General features: G+C 35.2%; 1 protein-coding gene across 1 annotated transcript in view; it reads left to right on the forward strand.

Annotated features, from left to right (window-relative positions):
- Window positions 1-19,650, forward strand: part of IL1RAPL1 (interleukin 1 receptor accessory protein like 1) — a 693,374-nt gene that overhangs the window by 367,397 nt on the left and 306,327 nt on the right. The window contains exon 3 of the mRNA XM_064645616.1: window positions 7,436-7,715. Within this exon, the coding sequence (XP_064501686.1) occupies window positions 7,436-7,715 (280 nt within the window). The remainder of the gene's footprint in view (window positions 1-7,435; window positions 7,716-19,650) is intronic.

Consider the following 19,650-nt stretch of genomic DNA (forward strand, 5'->3'; position numbering starts at 1 on the left):
TTTACTCCAAGTGGACAGTTTTCATATATTTAGTTATCACAATTCAGCTGATATTCAGCAACTTTGTAGTATTCAGCAGTTGAGTTCTTTGTAGGAAAAAGTTTAGAGGTATACAGTGCAGCTGTTACCCAAGTGCTACTGAAATTCCATCATCAAAAATCTTTGATCTTCCTCATAATCTCCAAAACGAAGCTACTGGAGAACAGAATGTATTTTCAGAAGTAGTTTCAATAGTGAGAGATTATGGAAGAGATTAAATAATTTGCCATCTGCTGTACAACATGACACACTAGTATGGCCCAGAGATTCTCTTTTCTTGGAAATCTCCTTTCTAAAAGGCACCCTTACAAGTGCTTGTTCTATTTTTAGAAGTTAATGTAACCTCTCCCCATAGTAGTTTCTCCTCAGGCTGGGTTACTATTTTGTTTTAGTCACTTTATTTAGTCATTCCAGAGGGAAATCTAAGACCAATGTATACCAGACTTAATTTCCTCACATACTCAATTGAGATTCCTTATCTAAACATATATATGTAATATGTATATATAAAAGTTTATATAAAAAGTTATATAATATGTAGAAATTGTATGACAGTGACACTGAGTAGAACTTGCCTTTCAAGATAGATCACAGTATTTTTGGGGAGCAGGGAGGGAAGTGATTTGTATTCTTAAGGTCCTAAAACAACCACAGATAATCTAGTATAGCTACATAAGAAACAGAGGATGTAGAACTGTTCTCAAATAAAATTGTATAGTAAATATAACAAACAAGAAACAATTCATTTCAGAGGGGCACAGAAATTAATGCAGTTTAATAACAGACTTTGGAAATTAATGTGGTAAACAAACTCTTGTGTTATGTGGCTATTGATTACATTATGCTGCCATCTCTATGCTGTAACTGTAAATGTACAGACAGTCTCTGAGCTGAAAATGAATAATTGAAAGAAGGTAGCATACAGAAGTACATAGAAGATTAGGGACCTGTGTACCAGGTCTGGCTGGGATGGAGTTATTTTTATTCATAGCAGCCTTTATGGTGCTGTGTTTTGGATTTGTGACTAAAAAAGTGTTGATAACACACCAGTGTTTTGACCATTGCTGAACAGTGCTTGCAGTGCATCAAGGCTTCTCTTTTTGCCATTCTAATTCCCAATAGGTTTAGGGGCATGGGACAAAACACTGGGAGGGGACACAGCTGGGACACATGAGCTCGATTGGCCCAAGGGATATTCCACACCAAATAACATCATACTTATCAATAAAAATGGGGAGGTTTTGGCTATCAAGGTAGCTGTTGTTCAGAGACTAGCTGGGCATTGGTCTGCCTGTGAGAGGTGATGAGTGAGTGCCTTTGCATCACTTGTGAGTTTTTGTTCTCGTCTCTTCCCTTCTTAAATTATTTTTATCTTGATCAATGAATTTTCCTGCTTTTGCTCTTCCTATCTTTCCCCTTTCCTGTTGCATGTGTGGTTTAGTGATTGAGAAGCTGTGTGGGTGCTTGGCTGCTGGCCTGGTGTCAACTCACCAGAACCTGATCAGTCAGTATGGGCCAGGCTGTCTTTAAAGTGTGTGCTTATGAAGCCTCCTAATTTATACGACATGGTGAAGCAGAATAGGATGCAAGAGGGACTGAATAAGCAACAGGGATGAACTCTTAGTTTGGAGTAGGAACTTAGGAAATTCAGCATTTGCTCTTCCATTGGTTGCTTTGTCTTGCACAGTATATTTATTCTACTTTTTTTCTTAAAAATAGCTTTCATGTTTTAACTTTTTCTACAACATTGTCGTGATAATTAAAGGATTAGTAGTAATTCAGGCAAAAATGCTATTTAATCTGACTTGGATTAGGTAAAAGAGAGAATGGCAAAAAAAACTTCCCATCAAATAAACACAAAGGCATTTTCATGATTATTATGCCTCTAAGTAGTCCAATACCGAGGCATGTGTATTCTGTTTCATGTCAGTACAGTATTCTGAAGCCAGGAAACACAGCATTAATTTATGGCAAGCCATAACTTTCTTTTTTTCATTACTCCTCTTCTTGTGGGCTAGTGCATTTGCCAAGATTCCTCAACTGCCAAATCTGCTACTTTTAAAACTTATCTCAAGTGGGGCTGCAACAAGTTCAGTTCTTAGGATCTAACTTCTTTAACAGATGATGATATCCAAAATAATTTTTCTGTTTCCTTGAAATGTCCTTCAATATCTTTTTCGATTACTGGCACCCTCTCTTAATAGCCACTACACACTTCTAGACTGAGAACAAAATATATGAGTTTTTAGCCTAAAACAATTTTTATATGAGTTTTCAAGAGAATGAAAAATGGCATTTTGAAATGAAAATGCTGTATCAAACAGAAGTGCAGCATAGCAATATGCAGAGCTGTCATAGCAGTCTTAGTGCAAAAGGAAATTTGTGTATAAAATACCTGACATGGACTTTTGATAATATAAGTACCAATATTAAATCAACTTTTTTTTCATTTTTTCAATTTTATACTGGTACTAAAAAATCTAAGCACAAGATTAGTCTAAGTCTAAGAATAGAACTGACCATGTTCTCTTTCTTATCTCCATAGTATGTTGTCTTTCTAAGCTTTTCTTCTTCGTTCTTGTTAGAACTTATTTTTATAACAAATAAAAGCATACACAAACCAAAAATAGACAATCTTTGCATGTCTTCCTAATGAGAATCCACAGTAGAATACCATGTGTCATGTTGCACAGAGCTAATTGGCTCAGGTACTGTAATGAGTGTGTTAGAAAGTATAAACTCTTGATAGATTTTTTGATTTTTTTGTTTGTTTTTTTTTTTTTAATGCTAGATAGTCTGAGCAAAAAGCAGAAAGAAACAAGCAGGGTAAAGAGAGGGGATCAAGAACAGACTGCAATTTGATGGTAAAATATCGTTGTGAAAATTGTTTTAAAGAAAGTAATTTTGAGTTTTGCACATCACTCAATAAACATTTTGAAAAGGTGTTTTATGAGGAGTCAGTTAAGGAAAGCCTCTTTTCTGGACATATTATGCCCGTATTCTCCACTCTACTGAAAAATCTTACTGATACAATATCCTTTGCTCGCTTTCTCTACCTACATACTGCCATCTTATTTCTGCATTCCCTAGTGACCTCCTTGACAAGTTCCCAGCTTTAGGAACAAGACCTGGTGCTTTCTTCCTTAGATACCCACTTTTCAGAATTTATTGTGACTTACGAGATCACTTCTTCATCAGGTTTGCAAAGGCTTTTAAAAACCTCTGAAGTAGTTGACAAATAAACAGAAGGCATAGTGACATTGTATAATCCTTTCTGTATGAAATTAAGTCAAGAACAGAATTACAAACACAGATAATCAGGAGAAAATAAATCTATTAATTTTTATTTTATTAAACATTGTTAACTGTAATAAATTTCAGATGATTTGATGTTTTCAACTGTCACACCTAATTTGTTTGGGTGTCGAGAAATCAGATTTTAACCAATGTATTGGAAACTTAAAGACCTTTTCTAACCCTGAAACCTATAAATTGAATTGAAGCTTTTGAATGAAACCAGGCTATAGCAGTGGACTCAGGAGTTATTAACTTTATATTTTTCTCCTTTTCAGCATCGAATTTGGCCTTGAAAATGATACATATGATACTGAAAAATTAAGGGGAAGACCTTCTTAGTAATGGTGAATATTCTGTGTGCTAGGTCCAATCAGCAGGTACAACCTGCAAGAAGCTTGTTTATCCAGCAGAGTGATCTATTATTAGGACAGTGATGTAGTGGGGTTTATCTCATACCCTGAAATCACTCAAGGAAATAGCTGAGTGAATGATATTTATCTTGGACACTGTATTGTGCTATTACGTGTAGCAATAACTGGCAGCCTACTAAAACAGTCATCAGGGACTACAACCATTCATTGAAGGCAGTTCTGAAATTTCAAAGCTGTTGAATTTTTCAAGTGTTTTCCAATTTATAAAATAAAATAAAAGATGATTGACTGCTTGATGATGTGATGATATAAATAAAAACATTGCAAAGTACTGAGTATATTTTTTCCCCACAGTTGTTTTCAATCACCTAATTGTAGGTGTTGGTGTCTAAATGTATGTTTGTGTCTTTGAAAATATATCTTTTCATTCTTCAAGGAATTTGGAAATCAGGATTTTAATTAAGTTTCTGATACATCCAAATTTTTCTAAACTGAACACTGCATGTGTTCTCCACATCTCAAATGCCGAGTGCACACGGAAAGGGTCAGTTATAGTGCATGCATGCTATCATCTATCTGAGTGTTCACAGTAATATAATTTTTAAGGACATGACAGTCTAATTTTCATTCCATTATGTGGTTTTAAACCTCTGTTTATACTCCTCGGTTACAGTGGAATAGGACCATTTTAGGCAGAGATAGACAGTTATCTTCTGAAATGTCATTGCTTTCACAAAATATCACAGAATGTTGTCTGTGTCTTTTGATAGGAATGATGAATTTCTATTATATCTGATAGAATTGCATTAGCACCTTCTTATAGATGAAGGCACATTGGCTGAGTAGTATTGTGAGGTATTTCCTGGAAGATTTTTAAGATATTAAGCCTTCCAGCTGTAATAAGGTTAATACAGTTCTAAGTGACTTGAATGTCAGTGTTGGCAAAGTTTAACTGGTATAATATTTCTGTAAGCAGGAAGAGAAGCATTCTGATGTTCGCTTCATTGAAAGATCACGTTGAGAAGAGGACACATGCTTTCTTAAGATTGTCATCGAGTGTAGCTGTAATAAAGCACAGAATTACAGGGTGGTTGAGGTCCAAAGAGACCTCTGAAAGTCATATGGTTCAAACCCCTGCTCAAGCGGGGCCACCTAGAAACAGCTGGATTCTGAATATCTCCAAGGATAGGGAATCCTCAACCTTCCTAGAACACCTGTGCCAATGCTCAGTCACCCTTAAAGTAAAAAAGTGTTTCCTGCTGTCCAGAAAGAACCTACTGAGTTTCAGTTTCCTCTTGTACTCTTACTGGGCACCAGTGGAAAGAGCCTGGCTCCATCCTCTCTGCAACTTCCCTTCAGATATTTGTATTCATTACTAAGATTTCCCCCGAGCCTTCTCTTCTCCAGGCTGATCAGTCTCAGCTCTCAGTCTGTGCTCATAGCAGAGATGCTTCAGTCCGTTAACCATCTTCATGGACCTTTGTTGGACTCGGTCCAGTCTGTAAATGGCTTTTGTACTCAGAAGCCCAAAGCTGAACACAGCACTCCAGATGTGGCCTCACTAGTGCTGAATTTGTTAATGTTCTCTCTGTTTTTGCGTGTGATATAGAATATTTGCCAGCATATTAAACTGTACTGCAGATGATCCTTAGCATGCTTTTATGAGAAATAGCACACTGAAATAAAGTCAGTAGCATCTGCTCTGCATCCTTCGTTTGATACAAAGGCTTGAAACAGAGTTGCAATATATTCTAGTGGATTCAGCAAGCTAAAGGAACTGGGAACCATTAGAACTGAATATCCTGAGAGAGAAAATGTAACTAACAGACTAATAATATAAACCGAAGTGTACTAACTTAATTAGGCAGTGAAAGGCAAGATTAAAATTTGATAATAAAGTATGATGAAGAACCCATTACCTGGTTACTTATATAATGAAATTTACACTGCTAAGAGGTGTCTGTTAATTCATTTTTAGCATGGGGATGTAGAAGCAGAGAGAAATAGTATCAGAAAGGGAATGCACTTTCAGAAAGGTAAAAAATGAAATTATCAAAGATGTAATTGAATTCTGAAATAAATGGAAGTTAGTTTCTTACAGTCCTATGGGAAAACTAATAGTGTAGCTTTCATTCACTTCAATTTCTACAAGAGTACAACTAAGTCTTGTTAGGGCCTCATAATTGTTACTAATTTTTAGGAACTGTTGGGTAGGAAAATTGGAACAGGGACATATTATACTCCCTTCCTGGTTTTAAAAATAAATGCAGGAGGAGACACTTTAAAGATATATGAAATATTTCTTTATGTGAATTCTGTTTACAATGCAAATTCATTTTAAAGTTTTCATTATTTTTTTCCCTCCATCTTTCAATGTTCTCTTACGTTATTGCTTACGCAACGCTGTATGGAGATGTCTGAGTCTTTCTTATTTTGCATGCATAATAAGTACTGTGGTATTATCCAAATATATATCTCAGAAATCACTGTCTGGAATGTTATTCTCCCAGGTAACAGACCAATACATTGTCTAGGTTTAAAGTGCTAATACTGCTTTATCTTGCACAGTAGTTTGAATTCTCTGTTAAAGTCAGTATTCAACCAACTCTAGGATGACACTTCAGCTTTGCAAAAGTTGATTTTCTGAGCTAGTTATCTATCTAAGATCTTTTAAAGTTAATGAAGTGTCAAATTCAATGACCAAATATTTATATGAGACATAGATACTAACTTTAGGATGAAATAAGTTGCACTTTGGTTATAATGATTACTTTCTGCTGACTGGATTGGGCCCTAACTAACTAGCTGAGACTGGATGCTGAGTTTTTAAGTGAATGAATATAATGGTGAATTTCCATGGTTGAAATTCCTTAAGAAAAAAATCATAAGCTTTTATTGTATAAAACATCTCTTCTCCTTTTGTTGCTTTGGTATTCTTAACTGAAAATAAGGAGGAAGAGGAAGGGAGGTTGTGGTTTTTTTGGTTTTGGGATTTAGTTTTGTTGCTGGAGTTCAGAAAGTCTAGCAAATCTAGTATTGCTTTCTGATGAACAGTTATTGTGGGACAGTATCAGTTGCGACTGATGTTATTCAGGAGAACAAAAAATTATTTACATTAATTTGTAATGTACTTCTGGAAAGTCAGAAATTCCAAGTGAGATCTGCTTATCATCTTCTTGAATAATCCATTAAGATTACTGGCAGTAGTTTTCCTGACAGTATCTTTTTGCACATTTGCTCCTAGTGTAAAGACAGTTTCTACTTCTCCTTCAAATCTACCTCAAACTTCCACACTTTTTGATTCAGACCACAGTTCTATGCCCTAATATCTTCTGAGACTTAATTTGCATGGTTACCCTGAAGATATTTGATGGATGTAATCCAGATTGGGACACCCTGTGTATCACATGGCTTCTGTGTTTCACTAATTTCACTCCAGTATTTTATAACTGGTCATGCTGGAGTTCCACAAAAGATAAAATAGCAATTGCTCAATTTTCTCAGAAGTTATCAACACTTAGCAATAAATGTCCTTATAACTGTCCAGTATAGATAAATACATTACATTAATACTGTGAAAATGCAGTTACTTTTTCAGAGATCAAAAAAGTCCTGCTAGTAACTCAAAGGGCCTTTTCTCAAATACAGTACTTTCCCACAATAAAGGTTCTGTGTGAACAGTGCTCTCCAAAGCCTCTGACAACCTCTTGTTTTCTCTTCTCTTTCAGCTGACGGTTGCACTGACTGGTCTGTGGATTACAAGAAATATCAAGTTCTAGTGGGAGAACCTGTTCGTATAAAATGTGCACTCTTTTATGGATATATTAGAGCTAATTACTCCCTAGCCCAAAGTGCTGGACTTAGCTTGATGTGGTACAAAAGCTCTGGACCTGGAGATTTTGAGGAACCTATAGCTTTTGATGGAACCAGAATGAGCAAAGAAGAAGACTCCATTTGGTTCCGACCAACAGTGGTACAAGACAGCGGGCTCTATGCATGTGTTATAAGGTACTATATTTTAATATATTGCATTTTAATTAACCAAATATGAAACAAGGCTCTTAATAGTGAGACTTTTATGTCAAAGAAAACTTTTTTTCTGATTGTGTTTCTCCTCCTGGCATTCCCTTCCTTGAAATGATTGATGCTTTAGTAGAAATTACTATTGAATATCTTGAACATTTTAACTTTTTTTTTAATAGATTTAGTTATTTATAACACAATCTAAACTTTATAAGGTGGGTAGGACTGGATGAATAAGTCATGTGTTCTGATTCTGGTTTTACTCTTGCAATCACAATCCTAGAGTAAAAAGTTCCTTTTTTACATTTAGATTTCATTTTACATGGATTTCATTAAATGGTTTCATTTAATTATTTTTTTCCTGTTAAAAAAAATGCTATTTGATGTAAAGTAGTTGCATCAGGGAAAACAGAAATTTTGGCATTTTTGCAGATATATATCCTCTAGAATCACATCTGGCTTAATCTGATAATAGAGGCTGGGTGACAGATGTCTTCCAAAAGTGTTTAACCTTCTGATTCATTAAGCTTTATCACCATAAGTTGGACTAGATTCTGCTTCCTGATTTCTGCAACAGGTGTTCAGCCTCTTTCTGCATCTCTGATATGGTTAACACTGAGATATTGTTTCCAGCTCTTTACAGTGCTTCTCTTTATCTGCATATCTATAAAAGAGGTCTTGCTACTAATACACAATAGAAAGAGTGAAAAAGTTTCTTTACAAAGTTTAAAGAAACTGAGTGGTTAGAAAAGGAAGCTGCATGAGGCAGCTATTCCCATGATGCAAGGAAACTAAGGAAACTGTTTTACCGTCACCTGGAGATGTTTAGTGTCTGCCACATTTTTTTTTTTTTATTTTTTATTTTGGGGAGGGGGAGGGGGAGCACAGATTGCTGTCTGGTCTGTGGGTGATGAAGGAGATTTTTACTAATGAATGTGTTTATAAAAGCATTTATTCTATGAGCTCTTTACATAACCCGTGAGACATTTCATATCAATCATTTGCCCAATAACATTTTTAATATGATTTTTCTGATGATGACAGTTCTCTTTAAAAGAAAACCACAAAATGTTACAAATTAGGCTACTTAAGGAAAATGTTATGTTTAGATTAATATATTTCAGATAAGTTTGTAACAGTAGCCATGAAAATGGAAATAGTTTTGTCAATTATTCCATAATACTATTTAAAATACCATAATTATCTCCTCTGTTTATATAAAGAAAACCTTAATTATCTGATGTTGCACTTTCCAGTAAGTATAGATAAATGCTGAATTTAGATAATCAGACACACTTTAAAATGTGTTTATTATCTCAACCTGTATTTATGCCTTTCCTACATGAATTTCTTTTCAATTCAGAGGTAGGTAAGGGCATGTTCTCTACTGCTTTAAACTACATACTGCTTTTTTAGCACATGCTTTATTTCCAGTTGTCAGTGCTTATACATGTAGATCTATGATAGATTTTAAAAAATAAAGTAGCAATTAATTGCTCTCCTGAAAACTATTATGACAAGTTACAAAGCCTTTCACCTTCAGGACACCCACTAGTATTGTTTAAAGAGCCATCTAAGCTTGTTGTATCTGTTTCTATTTTATACTTCTTGGATGGAACCTTTTAAATGTATGAGCAAGATTATTATTGGTAGAAGACAAAACCTCATTTCAGTATCAGAGGAATGTACTTTTTAATGCATGTTTTCTGCATATAGTCAAAAGGTTACTTTCAGGTAGTTTCAAATGCCCACCTAGAATCTAGTTTAAAACTTAATAATTCAGGTTCCTGAGATAAACATGTACTCGATATTTTAACCTCACATAAATAAAATTAAATACTCAGCAGTATAATTGTTCTCTTTTTTCTTCATCCTTCCTTCAGATTCTTATGCTATAAAGCAATTATCTGATTAAAAAAAAAAAAAAAGGCTGAAGTGATGCCATCTGACAAAATTATGTAGTCTATCTGTACTTCCAAAGTTATTGCTACAGAAATACCTAACTAAACCTCTCACATCAAATAGCTGCCTACTATTGCTTTTTGGTCTTGTCACTGAAATCAGAATACTCAACCCTGCAGTCACCTTATGTTGGTTACTGGTAGAATGTATCAAAGAATCTTGAGAAAGATTAGTGAGCGAGAACTATAATTTCTTTCAAGAAGCAAAGTGAAGATTTCAGAGATGATATTTAGGAGTCTTTTCTTACAGATTTGGGGTTTCTGTTAATTTAATGATGAGGTGATGCCTTCAGAATAAATGTTCCAAGCTATTTCAGTTTTAAAAACCCAGTGGAGAAGCTCAGTTAAGACACTTAAAATTACCTTGTAGCAAACATGTTCAGTGTGATGATTGCAATAACTTGAGTCATCATGGCTAGGCTTCGCGAACGAAGATTTGGGAAGGCTCTATCCACATTTGCTACAGGCGCGCTGGTGGCTTATGAGGCCAATCCGTGACAGACAGATCCGACTGCAAAAGGCACAGCAGAAAGACTCCTTAGATGGTGTATTCTGCAATACACGGTTCTTTCTGCGTTGCCTTTTTTCCTCGAGGGTGAAATAACTTGAGTAGGACAGCAAGAAATGCACCTGAGAGGTGATGAGGGCAGGCAGTAAAGGGTAAATGGGCAAAAGCAGAACAGCACTTTGAGTAAAAGACTCTGTTTACTTTTTATTTTAAACTTAATTGAAGGGGTGAAACAGTCCAACGTGTATTATTTAATTTGCTCAGAACCTCCTTTCTTCACCATTCTGTTACAATTTCTCTGTGCTGCAATTTTAAGGAAGCCAAAGATATAAAATATTAACCCTTTCAGTGGATGTCACATCACATGGTTGCTTGCTGTTTATCATGTATGGGCAATAAATATAATTAGATAGGCTGCACAAAGAGTTAATGCATATATATAACTCCAGCTCCCAGAAATCATGTGTGTCTATCTATCTATCTGGTATAACAGCAAGTAATATGCAATTTCTGTCAAATGTTCTGCCTTTAATGTTGCAAAAATAGGTGAAATATTGTTCCCATTGAACCAACATTTTCTTCATTTATTCATCTTTTCCTTCCCTGCCTGAAAAACATCAATTACAGTGTTTCTAGTAGTTGCCCAACATATTATCAGCTTAGGTCAGTGGAGTCCTGGAGGAAGGCAGGACTGGGATTTATGGTAAAGTGCTACAATGGGTTGTATTGCAAAAGATGAAATGGGGTTTTATTATACATTCAGCCAGAGTTTTGCATTGGTATGTCTGAGTGTTTAGAAATAATCTTTATCACCACATACAGTATATGTAGCAATTCAGACATCTTTCTAAACCTGAATATGCTCTTGCTAACTAATGACTGTTGTTTTTAAACTTATTTGTAAAAGTGAGATTTTACATCAGGAGGTAGAGATAATTCGTATTTCCTTGAAGAAACCTGTTTGGACTTAAGCATGTAACAAGTTCACTTGTCCTCCATTTGTCTGTAATAATGATGATGGTTGTAGACTATTTACAGTTCTGTAGTTTAGTCTTTGTGAAGATTTATGTGTTATAGAATCAATCATAGAATCCTTAAGGTTGGAAATGACCTCCAAAACCGTCGAGTCCAGCCTTTGACTAAACACCACCATGTCAACTGAATCATGGCACTAAGTGCCACATACAGTAGTTTCTTGAACATTTCCAGGGATGGTGACTTGACCAGCACTCTGGGCAGCCTAATCCAATGCTTAACCACCCTTTCAGTGAAGAAATTCTTCCTCATATCCAACCTAAACCTCCCCTGGCATAGCTCAAGGTTATGTCCTTATGTCCTGTCACTACTTGCCTGGGAGAAGAAGCTGACCCTTACCTTGCTACAATCTCCTTTTGGATAGTTGTAAACAGTGCTAAGGTCTCCCCTGAGCCTTCTCTGTCTTCTTTAGACTAGTTCCAGCTCCCTCAGCCTCTCCTGATATGACTTACTCCCTAGACCCTTCACAGAATCAGAGAATATACTGAGTTGGAAGGAACCCACAAGGATCACTGAATCCAACTTCTGGCCCTGCACAGGACCATCCCCAAGAATCACACCATATGCCCAAGAGCATTGTCCAAATACTTCTTGAACTCTGTCAGACTTGATGCTGTGCCCACTTCCCTGGGGAGCCTGTTCCAGTGCCCAAACACCCTCTGAGTGGAGAACCTTTTTCTAATATCTAACCTAGTAACACATAGTACAATGTTCTAGACAAAGAAGTAAAGACTGAAATAGTGTGAAGCATACAGAATTTTCTGATTTTACAAGGGAAGGAAGGAACGAAGATAATTGTCCACTTTCATTTAGCCTCATTACTCTTGCTATGGCCTTGCAAATATGAAGGTAGAGGCTTCAAATATATCAATGTTTCTAATTAATGTTTTAAGGTGAGCTTTAATCTTTACTGGATGGATGTATGTGAGATATTTCAAATTCACAGCAGTTCTATTTTATGATTTTATATTTACAAATAGATATGCACATGCATCCACTCATATAGACATTATGTTGCTGAATCGCATAACTTCCCTGCCATACAGTTCAATTAGTATAGATAAATTTTATTTAAAACAGGAATAAAATAGAATGCCATAGAGATATTTTAAATAAGAGAACATTAATATTTTTCAAAAAATTGTCGCTTAAAACTGCTTCCAAACTATCTTTGAAAAGCACCACAGTGTAGGACAATATAAAATATGGGGGGGGGGGGTTTCTTTCCTAGCCATGATTGGAAATGTGAGATTGCTGAATTTATGAAAAAATCATTTTTTATCTCCATCACACGAAAATTCATTTTAGGTTAGGCAGTATAAATTTCTTTTGTTAGATAGGATATGTTACTGTAGTGCTCATCTTCAAATATAAAAATATTGATTTCTTTTAGTTGTACAGCTCTAATTCTGTCAAATCATATCAATCATGTCAATTCATTTTAAGAAGAATATCTATTTTTACATATTTCATGTATGCACAATTGTTTAATTCAATATCAGAAATCCTGAATTCAGAATGTATAAGGAAATCTTTGCTTTACTGAAGGAAATGGTAGGCAAAATAAGAAATAGGATCAATTTTTCATAAACCTTGTGCAAGCACCGTTTCTTCATCATCTTGAATAATGTAAAACATGTTTACAAATGGGAATTGCTATTGCAGGGTAACAGCCATTTTTGAAATCTGTCTTACTCTATGAAGGGCTTTTATCCTGGCCATACATACTTACAAATATTTTTATTAATTTACACAGGTTTTGCCAAATATTATTTAAAAAAAAAGAGTAAGTGTTCCTATAACAACTAGTTATTAAATCTGAATGAAAATCAAAAAAGGAAAAAAAAGAAAGGAAATATATGAAAATGAAGTCTTACAGCAGTTTATCTTAAAAATTCAATAACACAGTTTTCTCTAGATCTTCATGAGATCTTTGGTTACACTTATTTCTATTAGTGACAAAGGAATCTCACAATGGATAAGAGAAATAAGCTTTCTTAAAGGAATACCAAATATGTTAACAATACTCAGAAATAATTCTCAGAAGAGCCTGACATTCTATTAGTTCCTTTAAATCAGTAGCATCACAGTGGTAAAGTAGTTAAGAGAAAAAGAGCACTAAAAAGAGGTTTAAAATTTCTCCAAAATAGTTCAGAATGCAGATTTGCAAGTTTTCATTATTTGCATTTATTGGAGTGCAAAAAGCCCAGAAGTCCAAGTTTAGAGCACTGGCCCAAACATTAGTTTTGTGAGCATTTAGGATATAGCCATTCATAGCACTATGGCAAGAGAGCTAAGGGGATGGAAAAGAAAACCAGGAAAAAATAAGGATAGAACTGTCTGCACCATTGGTATTGTTTAAATGTTTGAACCACCATTACATGTCTTTGTAGAGAAGTTGTGTCATGGAGCGGGTCATCTTGAGTGCCATCACATGGCATGTGTGGGACAGCCAGGGAATCAGGCCCAGCCATCATGAGTTTATGAAAGGCAGGTCCTGCTGGACCAATCTGATCTCTTTTTATGACAAACTGACCCACTTAATTCATGAGGGAACAGTGTTGTCTACCTGGACTTTAATAAAGAGCTTGACATCATCTCCCAGGGCATTCTCCTGGAAAAACTGGCTGCTGGTGGCTGAATACGAGGCAGCAGTGGCAATGGCATCCTGGCCTGTATCAAAAACAGTGTGTCCAGCAGGACTAGGGCAGTGATTCTCCCTCTTGGCACTGGTGAGGCCACACCTCAAATCCTGTGTTCAGTTTTGAACAAGAAGGACACTGAGGGGCTGGAGCATGTCTGCAGAAAAGGAGGCTCAGGGGAGATCTTATCACTGTCTACAGTTATGTGAAATGAGGTTGTAGCAACACAGGGGTTGGTCTCTTTTCCGAGGTGACAAGTGACAGGACAGAGGAAATGGCTGCACGGTGGTGACTGTGGAAGTGCTACATTAACAGTTGAACTCAATCTTAGGGGTCTTTTCCAACCTTGATGATTCTATGATTCTAAGTGAACAACTCTGACAGCCTCTTGAAGTGGTGTGCAAGTTCAGGAGAATTTTTATCACACACATGAGATGGACTTTCCTTGGTGCCCACCTTTATGTTGGTTTGGTTTATAGAGAGGTGGGGAGGCAGTTTAATGCACCTTCATTATGTTTGCACTACATTTGTAAGCTTGTCTGAATCTTTTCCAAGGTCTTTTTCTTCTATGGAAATGGTAACCATCACAAGTGATCTCTCTCTTATGGAGATTAAGGTTTGATCTATCTCCTTTTCAAATGCAAGCTTGGTAGGCTAGTCAGACATCCATGAAATTTTTCACTGCAACTTAAGGATGCCTTGGTGAGTAAAAAAAGCCTTCAGGCTAACATTAGGAATTTATACAGCGTGGGTAACTGGAGCTTACATTAAGTGTCCTGTACAGATGGCAAAAGCACTTGCTCCCAGAAATAAATGAGTTCTGGGATTTTCTTGGGGTTGATGCTTGTTGAAAGTCAGGTGACTGAAATCTACTCATTCTCCATTCCCTTGCCCTTCTGACACTTCAGATGGCCAGCTGTCTGACCTTAACATCTTCATCTAGAACTAATAAAGTTAGTTAGTTTATGTAAGACTTCATTAAAGGATATATTATTTATACTAAGGGGAAAATAAGAAATGGCCATACTTACACAGAATAGGGGAAGACTTGATATTGGAAAAGAAGAAGAAATTGATGTATTTGACTGAGCAGAAGGCATTGTTAATATTGAATATTACAGGAATGGCATAGAAAATGTTTGAAGGGAGAATTATTTAAAGAAAAGTCTTCTATGTGATACCAAATTTCTTTAACTACTAATTCTTTTGTTGTTGAGATATTTACTGAAATGCAGCAATGTAACAACACAGTCTGACTATTGCTTCAACTATTTTATTAGAGGTTTGTTTTTCACTAAGAACACTTTCAGCAACCTAGTTTTTCTTGCCCTTTGATTGTCAAGATTCTTCTTGCCACAAGTAAATTAATAATTCTGAGCAAAAAAGTAACACTTTAGATCTCATTTCAGTAAAATAGTAAAATATGACTGTGCTGCTTGTTTTTGTAGCTGTAATTTAAGAGGCAAAAGTCCTAGCAGGTAGTCAGGTGGCTTTGATATGCATTGTTTATAGTAAAAATTATAGTTTCTATGTTGTTAGAGTAGCCAATATTTTGCTTGCTTTACACTCTGCTTCTAAGTTCATCCATCTTAGAAAAAGACAAAGAAATATGTAACAGTATGGAAGAAGCGGCTTTCAAGATGCCTGTTTAGCAAATGAAGGAGGAGAAAATAGAGAAAAAATTAATTCCATATAATAGATATTTAAGTCATTTTCAAAACAATGGCTTTTAATTTTTTCAAATTTTTATAGATTTTTTTATCCTCTAACAGAATTCAAACCAGCCAATTAGTAATATTATGGGCCACCTACCTGATCATTTAAGTTTGCTCCTAACATTTTATTTCAAAGTGTATTTTGAATCTGTCCTGCAAATGCTTACCTCTGTGTATATAAGCTGTTTGTAGACACCAAATTCAGTTTAAGCTGAATTTAGATGTCTAAATGGCTGCATGTCAGTTGTTTTCTTTTTTTAATTCCCATTGTTCTCAGGCCAGAGAGTAATTTAGCTAACCTTAAAATATAGCTAAAACTTGATTCCATTACACAGGGATAGTGACTTTTGTTGTTTTAGAGGCTCTAGGAGTATTTCCAAAACATTTGCAAGGGAATGACATATATGGTACCAGGTCTGGAGGAGGCTGAATGTAGGATACATTTGGGTAAGCCACATGCCACTATTCACCCACTCTTAGGTAGAGAGAATGAGCTTTTTGTGGCTTTTTAGCTAAACCATTTGCTAGGCTCCATCAGGCAGACTGATAGAAGCAGTAGGAGTTTAGACATAGCACAAGGTATGTGAATGTAAGTGGATCACAGAACTGAAATATCTTAAACTGAATTCCAAACTAAGCCACTTCATTTGTGTGTTCACATCATATACATTGAAATGCAGTGGATGATGTGAAAGTTAAGAGACGTATCTCTGTAGTTATGATATGAGACTGGCATTTTAAAATATTAAACTTATTTTTAGAGTCCATAATGTAAGAAAGTAATGGGATTGAATAATTTATAATATAAATTCTTCTGAAATGCAAATCTAATATAGTGGTTGAGGCTCACAAAATTCATCAGTTCATCAGTTCATTAAAACCATCAGTTCAACAAATAAGAGTCTTAGTAATTAGTTTAACATTTCCAAGATTTCTGACCAAATAAATATTACAAGTCTTCCTCTAGAAAAGGGAGAGAAAAGCAACAGTTGTGAATCTTTAGTCAGACTCACAGAAGCATCAAATATTAGATGATCTGTGGTGAAGTTTTTCATGACTGGTTCAGAAGGATTACATCTGAAAAGAGTGTGTGTGCCATAACCTAGAAAGGTTACTAACAGAGTAGAGAGACTGAATAAACCTGCCTACTGAATACTTTCTGGTGCTGCTACAGTAAGAATAAGTAAAGATGGGAAGAAGGTGATGTGTTTTCAGGAGGTTGTTGGAACAATTCGGTCGGCCCTTGCTTCCCATAGGATAAAGAAGTAAAGAAGAAATTGGAATATAAATGTATTAATCTACAGAATTTAGAAGGCAAGCTATCAATATTCTCTTGTTGGAGAACCTTATACTGACTTAATTTTGTTGCTTAACAAGCAGCAAATTGGTTTTTTGTTCAGTCTCCAAAGTCTTAAAGAAATAAAGAAATCTCTCTGTTTCTCAAATAATATCTCTAATCAATTTTTGAGTGTATTATATTGATGAAGCCTGCAACATTCATCTATTTTCACTGTGCAAGTGTTTAATGATAAAATCTAATTTTTTTAAACAGTGAGGGCTATTAGGAGGCATTATCCCTCTTTTAAGGGTGTCTTCCAATAGTTTCTTATTCAAAACGTAAATTAAATGCTGCACATCTCACTGAGATCATGTGGTTAATTAGTTAATAATTAACTCTTGCTGAAGAAAAATGAAGATCTAGACTTTCAAGATAGTCTTGAAAAATAGTTAATGGATGTTACTACATTGGTATATTTCCTGTTACTGAGAAAGAGGGGGATTTGAACTAAATATTTTTTAAATATTTTGGTCAACAATAACTTGGCTTAGTAACATCCATTCTTAAAACTTCATGTCCATTAAAGGTGGTGTATAGGTAAGATGCTGGACCCAAACACTTTGTGATTTCATGATGAGATACTGATAGGTGGTGACCACGGAGGGAACTGGAAGAAAAAGAAGAAAGATACTCATTTACACAGCATGGATGTTAATGAAATATTGCCTTGGAAAAGTAAGGCATGAGCAGAAGAGAGTTACTTGATGACGCTGGCAATGTCAAATAGTGGGTTTTTCAAAGGACTACTGATGCACATGAATCAATACTCCAGTGTGAAGAAGGTAGAAGTCATGTGATGTCTCAAAGTGACTCCAGGTTTGATGTGCTAAAAGTAATAAAGTGATATCTTGTAACACCTGAACCATTTGGATTCAAAGAATATTTCACTTCCTCGTTCTAAGATCCATGTTTGCAATGATCCTATTTCATAATGAATTGTTTCTTCAGTTCCAATGGTGACTGTAGAATGACTACAGAGAACTCCTTTGTAGTAAATATATGCAGAATTGATGGTAGTCTGAAAATTATGAATTTACTTTATTTTTAATGTTTTCCAGATGTGAAGCATACAAGCAGAGTTAATAAATAGAACTTATTTGTAACACTGAAAATAATATTCTTCAGATATTCCCACTATGAAAATAATGAAATTTGCATATTTGATGCATGCTTAGTGCTACAATCTGTCAAAATAACCTGGTGCTGCTAATTTCAAAGGTGAAGAGAGTGACAAAACAGATCTTGTGGTGTGTTATTGCAAAAGCTGAGACGATTATCAAAGGTCAAGACTTTCTCTGTAATGTTAATTCAGCCATTTAATGTAGTAAGCATTATGATATAGCATTTGAGTGCTAAATTTGGACTTCATTTAGAAAATTAATCAAGATTAGACAGTGAGGAGGGCTCCTGTTTACCCTTAATGCAAGAGTTAGTTTGTGAGTTTAAATACACAGAGTAATGCACACACACACATCCTTAGTTGAGCATCAGCATACACACACATGTGTGTATATATACATATAAAAATATATATATGTACATAGTGAACCAAGAAAGGGAATTAAAGGAAAGAATGGATGGTCTTAATGCAGTTGATGAGGACATGCTTGTAAAGTGGGTTTAATTTTTGGTTGTCACAGACTTCTTATGCAAATATGGCCAAGTCATTGAAATGAGTTTGATCTTTCTATTTTTGGGGTTGCACTGTGGATTCTGGCTTGTCTTTTTTAGGCTGTAATGAAACAAACCCTTGTAAAACCATATTTTAAGTTTTTCTTATATGTAACGAAAATTATAATAATTATGCAAATTAAATTTGTCAGTCTGCAGGAAATCTTTACAATATGACCTTTTCATGATTTTGACATTTCTTTTTTCCAGCTTGCATGCTAAGTCTTGATATAAACTGGACCAATTTTCATGCATATACCTGTTATCTGAGAGTGAAAATAATCCCAAACTTTTATATTTAATGTAGTTACATGATTAAATTTATTTAGAGGGTTGTATGTAAAAATAAGTACATTTTTTAAAAAGCAGGCTAAAAAAAAAGAAATTTAAAATTATTGGGTTTTCCTGATAGGTTAACTTGCTTTATGATAATGTTGAAGAATGCGAAATACTTTTTCTGTATACTCTTTTCAGTTCTTTGCAATATGTAGTGAAAAAAACAAATAACAAACAATTATGTTTTGGGGCTTTTTTAACAAGTCTTTCAAGCACAATATGAACTGGATAAATTTAACAGCAAGAAATAAACAACTACACAATCAGCTTCATTTCTATGATGTTCTTGAAGATTTCAAGATCAATTTTGCTGCTCCTAAAGGCTGTATGTAGAGATTAAGGCTCATTACCTTCAGCTGTGGGTGATTTAATTGACAGAGATTGCTTAAAGGAGCACAAATACTAATACCACTTCAGTGACATTTTCATGACATGTTTTTGTTGTGTTGTTTTCGTTAAGGTTTTTTTGGGGAGGGGGGGGATTGCCTTTTTCCCCCTGAAAACATCTTTCTACCTGTTCTGGACATTACAATTAACCCTATTCAGTATAAACAACTCGGTACAGTGTTTGGTCCCAGGTGTAGTTCTGCCTCAATATTCATTCTAACTCTACTGATTTTGTGAAGTTTTATGAACACTGAAGGGATTTCTTCTTTCCAATGTGTGACACCTAGCCTCAGGCCAAGGCCAGACAGGCTGAGGATAATTTTATG

This window comes from Pseudopipra pipra, chromosome 2 (genome assembly GCF_036250125.1).
Source record: "Pseudopipra pipra isolate bDixPip1 chromosome 2, bDixPip1.hap1, whole genome shotgun sequence".
NCBI lineage: Eukaryota > Metazoa > Chordata > Aves > Passeriformes > Pipridae > Pseudopipra > Pseudopipra pipra.